Source organism: Rhamphochromis longiceps, linkage group LG15 (genome assembly GCF_057381845.1).
Source record: "Rhamphochromis longiceps isolate RC_006_pf linkage group LG15, R_longiceps_female_GT1.1, whole genome shotgun sequence".
Taxonomy (NCBI): Eukaryota; Metazoa; Chordata; class Actinopteri; order Cichliformes; family Cichlidae; genus Rhamphochromis; species Rhamphochromis longiceps.
In genome coordinates this window covers 41,357,039-41,368,219 of record NC_140571.1, presented here as the reverse complement: position 1 = coordinate 41,368,219, position 11,181 = coordinate 41,357,039, and the positions used below count along the sequence as shown (strand labels likewise).

At 48.8% G+C, this 11,181-nt stretch overlaps 1 protein-coding gene across 1 annotated transcript; it reads right to left on the bottom strand.

The window, feature by feature from the left end:
* Positions 1–6,219: 6,219 nt before the first annotated feature.
* Positions 6,220–10,953, bottom strand: LOC146653225 (uncharacterized). Its single transcript, XM_085382282.1, has 2 exons — positions 9,146–10,953; positions 6,220–8,992 (listed from the first exon to the last, which is right to left on the bottom strand). Exon 2 carries the CDS (start codon positions 8,749–8,751, stop codon positions 6,403–6,405), a length of 2,349 nt encoding a protein of 782 aa, XP_085238408.1. The 5' UTR covers positions 8,752–8,992; positions 9,146–10,953; the 3' UTR covers positions 6,220–6,402.
* Between the last annotated feature and the right edge of the window lie 228 nt (positions 10,954–11,181).

Here is an 11,181-nt window from a genome sequence, read left to right as displayed (position 1 = left end):
GCAAAATGTTTTATCTGATTCATAAACAGTTCAAGGACCCGGCGGTTTCGAACCCTCTCACAAAGCTGTTTGTGTCTGAGCATGAACAAGAAATAAAGAAGAAAATTGCTGATAAACTGATACTTCACCTGCCCACAGAATTTCCAATAAACCCATGAGTGCATGTACATAAAGAGTGGGTTAAATGGGTCTGCTGGGAGGAAACGCGGCATTTGAGCATCCAAACTGATAAACTATCGCAGTCATGTGCACTAAAGCTCGTTTTATATTAGTATGATAGGATATTTATGGAAATATATGCTCATTGCTTGTATAATGGCATGTAAAATACACCATACTGACATCTGTTTGACTGCAATACTGAGAGACAGCGCGTGCGTATATTACACAACACTTTCAGAGCGAGAAAGCAGTCTGGGCTTTCTTTTAGGTGCCTTCATTTATAATTACACCCCCTCATGGGCATGCTTGCTGCATGTATGAGTATGAATGTGGCTGGATATTTATGGGAGCGAGAGAATAATGCACCGATAGTTTGTGCTCAGTGATTAGACATCCATATTTATAATTTACCACACCCATGGACTTCAGCGAAACCTGTATCTGTATCAACGTGACAGGAAGTCATTTGGGAATCAGTAGAGGATATCTATTGTGTCAGGCTGTTACAGTCTGAAAAGAATGGGGCTTGGCTCAATGAATAGGTTTTCATATTCATAATTGGCAATGCCCTGTGTCTCTCAGTAGTTTTCTTTGCATGCTTATCACAATGACGCAGAATGATAATCGTTTGTTATCTCAATCCCCAAAACTCTCATTTCAACAAAGGTTATTAGAGAGTGAAATAGCTAGCCATATAGCCCCCTCGCTATATTCCACGCACAGATCCGCTCTCAGACACTGTATGAAATAAGAGGCCTCTCAACTATTTAATAACCCAATTTAGCAATGATGATGAAAACATTTTCCCACTTACCTTTTCATCTAAAACGTGTTATGTTAAATTCAAGTAGTTTGAAATTCTAAAAAAAAAGGTGGGGACATCAATATTAATAAACAAGACCACAGGCTGGTACATCAACAGTGTCCTCTTGTGGCGGTGTTTGTTTAGAAGCTGTCCTGTCTGTCTCTCGACCCCGACTGTCCCAGATTTATGTTGCTTTGCCAGGATGCCTTGACATCTGCCAGAGACAATTGCGCCCAGCTGTCTCAAAAGGTGGCAGCAATGTGGCATGATTTACAAGGAATGTTGGGGTTGGAGCTGCAGTGGTGGAGGAAACTCAGGTTTCCAGCAGCTGGACGCTACACCATTAGATCATATTCATTCTTATGTCCATCAAGAAAACAAGCATGCCACCATCATTTTTGCACAACCGGTACCGGTTTTATAATAAAGTACTGCATTTCTTAGACGGTGCTTTGTATTCGTCCCGCTGGCATCAACAACCGAGCTTGTGCTTTTTCATCTCACATTTTATTTCGCGGTGATAGCCAGTTCTTAAGCAGTCAGATCATCATGTTTTCCTGAACTTTGAGCATTTTCACCCAGTCACAATGCTTCACATTTCATTTGACTCTGTCTGCTCCCTGCAACTACCTTGAATATAGATACAGCTCTTGAAATATCAAGCGCCGTATCTATCGCTCTCCTTCTCACTACCTCCTCGACTCACATCTCTGCCTGAATTCTTCAGTCTTACTCTCTCCTTCTTACTCTAACCATTTCTCTAGATCTTCTTTAGTGATTTCAGAGAACTTTCTCTCTCCTGTGTGCGAGTGTGTGTGTGTGGGGGCTGGTAGCTGGTACTCAGCGCATCCTAAATGACCTTGTATCCTCATTATTCTTTGCAGCCAGGCACTTCAAAGGAAGCTGTGGGACGGCAGTGCAGAAATGACGAAGTGGTGTCTGATCTCACACAGATTCCTGCTCACACTGGACCGTACATATACGTGCTGCTTGTTCGCGGCGATACAGTGAACATTATTACCTTGGTACTACAAGAAAGCCTTAAAAGTCACCCTCAAAAGAGGATGCTGTTTTTAGCTATGTAAACAAGTCATAACTTCTTAGAACTCGTTTGATTTTTTTATGACTCGGTAGTAATTCAGCGGACTTGCCTGTGTTTCTTTCCCACCATAACTCCAGCGGGCTCTTAAAGTGAAGGACAAGTGTGATTCTACTTGAATTGCTTAGTGGCCTGTTGGATTCATAAATGGGAAATGAGGAATGAGGGCTGGTTCTGGTAAAAGGGTTAATGGCTTCGAGAGTGCTTCTGCTCCTCATTTGTGTAAAAGATGTGAGCATTTAGCAGGAGTCATTTGTGGTTTTTTAATACCACCTCTGTGGCATTTCCCCTGGCATCCAGCAGACAATTTTGTGAGGTGAGGTTTTCTTCTTTTTTCTTTTTTTTTTACTCAGCAGTGACACTACAGATAAAACTTGTAGCTGCACCCTTTCCCCACCCCCTTTTCTTTCACACATATTTCCTTTCCTCACTCTATCTGCCTCCCCGTTACCTCCTCTCTCATTCTGACAGGCATGACATGGAAGTGGTAAGCCCTACTTCTGTGCACTAGCGGTTTGTGGGCTGTGCTGCTAAGTGCCTGGCACATCACAGCACCTCTGCCTCAGGAGATAAAGCCATTTGAATTGTATTCCTCAGCCCACAGAGAGTTGGGCTGGATATTATCATCAAATGGGCAGCAGCACGAAGAGTCTGACACACCGGTTAAGTTTGACATCGGATGTAAATTGGGGAGTCAACATTTCTGTAGCGTGCACGCGTGATGACTGTCTTGTTTGTGCCTTGAGAGAGGGCATGTGAGTGGGAAGTGGGGGAACAGTTGCTGGGGAGCTGTTGAGTTCGTCCATGTTGCCGTGCAGTGCAAGGATGGTGTGCTCACAAAGATGTGCAAAACGGGTCAGACAGCTTCCCCAAGTTTCCTGCAGTTCTTATCGGGTTTTTATCGATTCAGTCATGAAATACCAACACGTTCATCTTGTAATTATGACTCCTTTCTGCCTTTATTGTCCCTGCATAATCAGCTCCATCAAGTCTGGAATAATTGATTCCCCATTTATGCTAATGGTATGGATCTGGAGCGTAGAGGAGCAAATACTCAACCATGTTGTCTTTCGGGCCTGACATTTAAAATGAAATGAGGAAAGTGTTAGATTCCAGTCAGATATCAGGATGTTTTTGGCTCTGGCTTCAGTGACAGTCTTGAGTGGAGCCACTAGGTTGTACTTGCTCTAACCAGACTAGAAACTGGATGGGAATAAGACCTTCAGATGTATTTCATCACTGCCTGTTTAGGGACCTTTACTATTGTGTATCAACTGATGGAAGTAAATTAGATCGCACTCATGCATGCAGAGCCTTACCAATTAATCCCCCCACCAACCAGGCTGCGTACGGCTCTAAACAGAGACACACATAGACAAAACAGATCCAGACAGGCTTGCCGGCTCACCCACAGAGACACATATGGGCAGAATTGAAGAGCACATTTGCATACACACCTACAGTCCAGACAACCACATGCAAGAACATGCACATGTAGAGTCACACAGAATCATGCTGTGCACTTCTCTCTTTCATAACTAAATAACTGACTATAACTTACTCAAGTCAGATTTATCATTTTAAACTTTTTTAAATACTCCACTATTCTAGTCATGGTCACAACAGGTCAATCAAAGGGCCCAAAATCTTTTAAGAAGCTCCTCTTGGAGAGCAATTTATTTTGTAAATATTTGTAAATAGCCTGTCCTCAGTCAGTTCCTCTGAGAAAACCTCTTGTCAAAATGCCAAATTACATTCCACAGCCTTTTTTCATCCAACAGCAATGTCACAAAAATATCCGTCAAAAGCTTCATAAAAACACATCAGATCATTGCCCACAACTACCTCTGAATCCCTCAGTTCTTTAATGTCAATCACCTGTCAAGTGACGGCTGATAGGTTGCCAGCGGTCCAGCAGGCTGCCTGTGGCGGGATGAAAGGTAGCACTCGCACATGGGAATTAAAGTTTCCCGGTTAGTATTCATGACACGAGTAAATCACTTATATGCCAGATGCCCTCACCAATGTGATAAATGTGTTATACACTCCTGTATCAAATGATAAAGAATTTGTGTGTGTGTGTGTGTGTGTTTTAGAGCATAAACACCAGAGTCCATTTTTGTGGTGCACTCAGTTTCATGAAATCTGCTTTAACTGCCAGCTACCAAATCTCAACGTGCCAAATGGGCACTTACAAACGGCCAGTTAACAAAACCTGTAAACCAAGGAGCTTCTGCCTCATTGTTGTGTCCACAGTGCTAACCCCTGGAGGAAACCCCTCAAAGGCAACATGGTACAGATAGAGCCGTCATGGCCTCCATCTCATTCTTCCCTGCCACTCACGCAGCATACACATCAATCACAATCCGTCGGCCTCAGATCCGAGCAGCTCCTTGGATGCAATTTGTCACAGGTCCTTAGGCGCTGACATGCTTCTAAAACGCTCAACTAATCTGCCTGTGATAACGGTCTTAAATTTCCTTGGTGGGTGTTAATCAAAACGATCTGCTCTGTGTCTGAGAAATGACCACTGGTCACTGGGCAGAATTAAGCTAATGTGGACACGCGGCACAGGGGCTGGAACTATTTTTGACACTGATAAAAATGTTCCTTTAAAAAAAAAAAAAAAAAAAAAAGAATTTAAGCCGGATTTATGTAAAAGGAAATTTTAATGAGAGCTTTTTGTCCTGTATCAAAGCAGCTATAAAAAAGGTACCAAATTTAAATCAGAGTTTTGATTCAGCTGTAACATTTTAGCTTAAATATTCTCTCTCATTCTTGAACTCACCTTTAGCAAGAGCTTTTCAGTCTGGTAACAGATTACTCATGAATAAGAGCCTACATTATTCAGTGGCTGGTGCTTTTATACACCAGCCAAATGCCTCTGCCTGCAAAGATACTCCAGCAAGGAGGATACATGTCCCCCGTTCAAGAGCAATTGCCATTTTTAGTGAGTCCTCCATGGTAGCAAGCTGCCGAGAGGTGGGTGTGATGGGCCCAATTTAATGCTCCATTATGCAAATTGATCATCTCAATTGACCATCACTTTGGTAATAAGACGGGCTGAACAGTGCTGAGGATGGTGGGGGAGGTGTGTCTTTTAAAATCTTTGGAAAAAAACATTGCACCAAAGCACCCAGGTGCTAAAAATAAGCTGGGTGAGTGAAAACGTGAAGAAATGCATCGCAACTTTCAGCGATGAGGCATGACGGAGATGAGTGACAGGAAGCTAATGGCTGCCTTGGTGACCTCTCTAATGACCAGTCACATTTAAAAGTCACCTGTCTCGTCTTCCTTCCGAGAGATATTGAAATGCAAGAGTGAAATGCAACATTTGCATGATGAGTTTCAACTTTCTGACACTTTCACACTTTGTTTTTTGTTGCTTTTAGTTATTCACACGTGCTGGTTCCTCTACCTGTCACGGTCTGGAGGGCAGACCGTGGGGATGTGGGGAAAGGAGGACCCAAAACGCAGACTCTGCGATGCAAACAGTGCTCTTTATTTACAGTGGAAAGCTGTAAACACAATAACTCCCCGTTGCTCCCTCGAACCCCATGTGCGTGCTTCCCTCCGACGTCTGTGCTCGTGCTCCCTGCTGTTGTGTTACTGCACACCCTGTGCGTGCTGCCCTTCTGGTCCCTCGTTTCACCTGCAGGACAATACAGAAGCAGTCGTTAACACTGAACCCGCGCGCACACACACGATCCGCACTTCCTAATGCTACACACTGACTTGGGCTCTTAGCTTAATGATCCCGCGCCGGTGGGAGCTCCAACTCTCCCCTAAGTAGCTCCCCCGACGAACCCTGATCACCAACAGGTGTGGCATGAACTTCAGGTGTGGCCAGTCCTTCCGCAGGGCCACACCCCTCAGGCCTGCAGGTGGCTGAGCTCCATCCTCCAGCCACACCCGCAGACATACACACCCATACCCTGCCTATACATATGAGTGGGACACAGACTAACACAGCACAGTGCAGAAAAACACACACATCACCAAAATAATAATAACAACAATATCAACGGGGGGTGAGTCAAAACTGCTCACGGACCCCGAGTCCTCCAGAGCTGGGTCCGTGACAGTACCCCCCCCCCCTCTAAGGGTCGGCTCCCGACGACCCGAAAACAAAAACACAAACCAAAAACCACAGCACAACCAACCCAGGGCGGGCGGCGGGGGTCCAGGACGGAGGGCCAGAACCAAAAACCACAAAAGAAACAACCCCCCCAAGGTCACAGTCCCAAAATCCGACCGCGCATCCGGCAGCGGAGCAAAAAGAAAAAAACGCCACAAAACAGTCTCAGGCGGCCCATCAACACAACAGTTCAGGAGTTCACAAGAGTTCAGGGGGCCTACCTCGAGTCCAATGGCGGCGACGTTGCAGCTCCGGCGGACGGCCACGGGTCCGGCAGCAGCAGAAAAACAGTTCTGGGGGCCTGCCACTGCTCCAGTGGCGGCGGCACTGCTGCCCCTCCGGTGGCGAGCCCCGGGCCCAGTAGCGGCGGCGCTGCTCCCCAGGCGGCCTGCCCGGGCTCCAGTGGCGGTAGCGGCGCTGCTGCTCCTCCGGCAACCTGCCCCGTGTCCAGTGGCGGCGGCGTCGCAGCTCCCGCCTCAGCACAACCCACGATTCCCGATATGGCGTCCGGGCTGCTGGACGTGGCGGCCGGGCTGCTGGACGTGGCGGCCGGGCTGCTGGACGTGGCGGCCCCTCCGGCACGCCGACCTCCAGCTCTGGCTCTGCGGATCCCTCCGGACCTCCGAGCTCCTCCGGTGGCAGCGCGGGCTCACCAGGCTCGCTGAGCTCCCCTGCCGGCAACGCCGGTCCCTCCGGCTCGTTGAGGTTCGCCAGTAGCGGTGCGGGGTCCTCAGTGGGTGGCTCGCTGAGCTGCTCCGGCTCGCTGTGCTCCTCCAGCATTAGCTCGCTGGGCTCCTCCCGCTCGCTGAGCTCCCGCTCGGGCATGCTGAGCTCCTCCGGCTCGCTGAACTCCACAGCTGGCGACGCGGGCTCCTCCCGCTCGCTGAGCTCCCGCTCGGGCATGCTGAGCTCCTCCGGCTCGCTGAACTCCACAGCTGGCGACGCGGGCTCCTCCCGCTCGCTGAGCTCCCGCTCGGGCATGCTGAGCTCCTCCGGCTCGCTGGGCTCCTCCCGCTCGCTGAGCTCCACAGCTGGCGACGCGGGCTCCCCTCGCTCGCTGAGCTCCTTCGGCATGCTGAGCTCCTCCGGCTCACAGGGCTCCGCAGCTGGCGGTGCGGGCTCCTCCGGCTCGCCTAGCTCCTCCGCCTCGCTGAGCTGCTCCTCCCGCTCTCCGGGCTCCTGCTCTGGCTCGCAGGGCTCCACGGCTGGCCGTGCGGGCATCTCCGGCTGCGCTTCAGCCACAGATGGATGATCCGGAGGCGAAGATGGTGACGCGGTGTCCGCAGGTGGGGAAGGTGAAGGTAGAGTAGGTGATGCGGACAGCAAAGCCGAGAGTACTGTGGTTGCTGCAGTCGGACGGAACTCTGGTAAAGAAGTGGCTGCAGAGGGCGGAGGCGACGATGGTGTGGCAGCTACTCCCGGTAGACTGGACAGCGATGCAGGGACAGATGGGTGAAATGATGGCAGAGGTGGTCCAGCCGGCATATCGACCTCCAACTGAGGATGAAGGTGAGAGGCTGACTGGACTGAAGACTGAGCTACCAGCTGGGCAGCAGGCTGAGGTGAGGGTGAGATGGCTATTATGAAGGGTGGAGAGGATGAAAATGTTACAGCTGGCTCAACAAATTCCAGGGGTCCAGAGGCAACTGAGACCTCCAGTTTGGCCTCTGGGGAAGCCCTGGGGAGAACCTCCGTCTCCATACGGTCAGACTGAGCCAAAAAGTCATTTGGGTCTGTATGCTCGGAACTCCCCAGCTCCCAGCTTACAGTCTCAGAGGGAACATTTTCTGAGTCTTTGGAGGTACAGCAAACAGTTTCTATTTTCGTGTTTACAGGAAGGGAATTCATAACACCGGCAGAGTCCATTTTACTCACTGTGGCGTCCAGAGCCGCTGGTCCTGAGTCTTCGACCAGCACAGGAGTGAGTGTGGATGTGGTTGAACGCTGCTTGCGAGGACGCCTTCTCCTCCGTGAAGGCGGGGCCGCGTGCATGGAAATCCGCTGTTCATCTGTGTTTTGATTGTCAATGACAGGGTTTATTATTGAAACAATATAGTCTGGTTTACTCACTGCGGTAATGAGTGCTGTCGGTCCGTTGCCAGCTGACCGGGCTGAAACCGCAGGAGTAGGTTGAGGCGTAATGGAATGGCGGTGGAGAGTGCGGCATGCCTTCTGTAATGGCGGATCAAACGATTGTGCCGCGAGCATCGACGGGAAAGCCCTCCGCCGACGCGTGAAAAACCAAGCGGCAAGAGTCTCTAGGAGAGCAGCCGAACTGTCCGTGCTCGGACCACCCAAGCCAAATAGTTCAAAACTCGAGCTCTCCCTTAAACTAGCGACCAGGTGCCTAAGTTTGTTAATGTCCAGAATGTTCGTGGTGAAGGTAGTGGATGAGAGATAATTGTAAAAGAACACTACCTGTATATGTCTCTTGGGTGGGTCTACAGCCTGGATTACGCTCCGGCAGTAATCCCATAGCTGCGTGAGCGATCTCTCCTCCGTGGCAACTCCTGAGTTTGCTGGGTCCATGGTGGTTGGCGGGATCATTCTGTCACGGTCTGGAGGGCAGACCGTGGGGATGTGGGGAAAGGAGGACCCAAAACGCAGACTCTGCGATGCAAACAGTGCTCTTTATTTACAGTGGAAAGCTGTAAACACAATAACTCCCCGTTGCTCCCTCGAACCCCATGTGCGTGCTTCCCTCCGACGTCTGTGCTCGTGCTCGTGCTCCCCGCTGTTGTGTTACTGCACACCCTGTGCGTGCTGCCCTTCTGGTCCCTCGTTTCACCTGCAGGACAATACAGAAGCAGTCGTTAACACTGAACCCGCGCGCGCGCACGCGCGCACACACACACACACGCGCGCGCGCGCGCGCACACACACACACACACACACACACACACACACACACGATCCGCACTTCCTAATGCTACACACTGACTTGGGCTCTTAGCTTAATGATCCCGCGCCGGTGGGAGCTCCAACTCTCCCCTAAGTAGCTCCCCCGACGAACCCTGATCACCAACAGGTGTGGCATGAACTTCAGGTGTGGCCAGTCCTTCCGCAGGGCCACACCCCTCAGGCCTGCAGGTGGCTGAGCTCCATCCTCCAGCCACACCCGCAGACATACACACCCATACCCTGCCTATACATATGAGTGGGACACAGACTAACACAGCACAGTGCAGAAAAACACACACATCACCAAAATAATAATAACAACAATATCAACGGGAGGTGAGTCAAAACTGCTCACGGACCCCGAGTCCTCCAGAGCTGGGTCCGTGACACTACCTTTCCACACTCGGCTCTCACGTCCGCAATTCTATGATTCCAAGCAGATTAGAGGAGAAAAGCAGAGATATTTGCTTTCATTTCAATCTTACTCGGAGTTGATATTCCACAAATTCTTTTTTTTTTTTTTTTTTTTTTTTTTTTTTTTTTTTGCAGCTTGCACAAATGGAGTTCGATATTCTTTATTTAATGGGAGAGATTTCCAGCGCGTTTATCCTCTGTGAAGAATCGCACGACACACTTGAATTTCCCTGAGAATGGACAGGGCACGGGAAAGTCAGAGTACGGGCGAATTAATTTTGTCAGTGCCTAATTGCATTTATTGGCCATGCCTGGCACCTCCTAATCCTGGATTATGATGATGCATTAACAGCTGTGACTGGCTGTTTACAAGGCATTTATTAGCCGGTGTCAACATAATGAGACAAATTCCACCTATCACATTAATCACCCCGCTGCCAGGACTATGTCGCTTGCCACGAGCAGAGCCCAGATGACGCAAAGGCCAAGGCTGCGCCGAAGCTGATTCCCATTTTCTTGCATTAGCCATTGTTACCTCCTTAGTAACTGTCAGCCCAGCAGTGAGGTGATGATGTGCTAGTTGAACTGAATAAAGAGGAATGGATTGAAGGAGGGGGCGAGTTATAGATAAGTGGAGAAGGACCGCGGGATCAAAGACACGGTTCAGCGCGTCAAAGCGCAAAAACAATTTTCCCCACATAATGCTTCTAATTGCCGTCAGGTCACTTAATTATAGAATGAGTATTGTTTACTGTGAACTCATCTCTCCTTCCTTTGATTCTGTCCATCTGTCTTTTTTGACTCACTCTAGCCTTCTCATTTACGGGGGTAAAAGCACAATGCGGTTAGCGAATTACTATCAAACATATCAGCTGTACAGAACTGTGAACGAGTTATACTTCATAACTGATCAAAACTAACCCAGGGGGAAGAACTTTTGTTATTCTGTTATAATTATAAAAACGACTATAAGCAGCACTAGCAGAGAAAAACCTTTTAATTGTACTTAATACGGCTTCGCTCAGAGTTGTGCATGGGGCTGCAGCAGGAGGGACATTGATTTCTTTCCTCACCCAGCTGTCCCCAAAAAGTGATGCACAGCAATGAAACAGGAGCCTGCGTGACACACCTGACAAAAGCAGCTGAGAAATGACGCTGGTGAACGTCCCGCTGGCCTCGCCTTAATGGAAGCAGGTTTTCAGATATTGCGCTCTGTTCCGTCACGCGGGAATCATCAAGCGAGATCGCCCCTCGCCCTGTAAACACTTTATGTGTGGATTTCTCCGATTCCATTTAAAGAGCAGTCGCTGGTCTCAAACTTTGCACCAACATCACTCCTCCAATTGTCTGGCCTGTCGAGATCTGCCAGACTTGACACATTGATATTGTCAGCCAGGAATGAAGATCACCTGTAAAGTATTATGGTTGCCTCCACCCAAGACCGCTCTTCTTTTACAAGAACACAGCATTGGAGTAGTTGTTTTCTTATCGATCTCTTTGTGCATTTTCTTTACAATGAGTATACAATGAATAACAACACAGCTGAAAAAATATAAGCTGAAAAAAATATCAATATGAATACCTTAAAACTTTCTCCATGAGTAGATGAATGCTAGGCATAAAGTGCTTTTAATGCACTTGCACAGTCAAAACTGATGATCC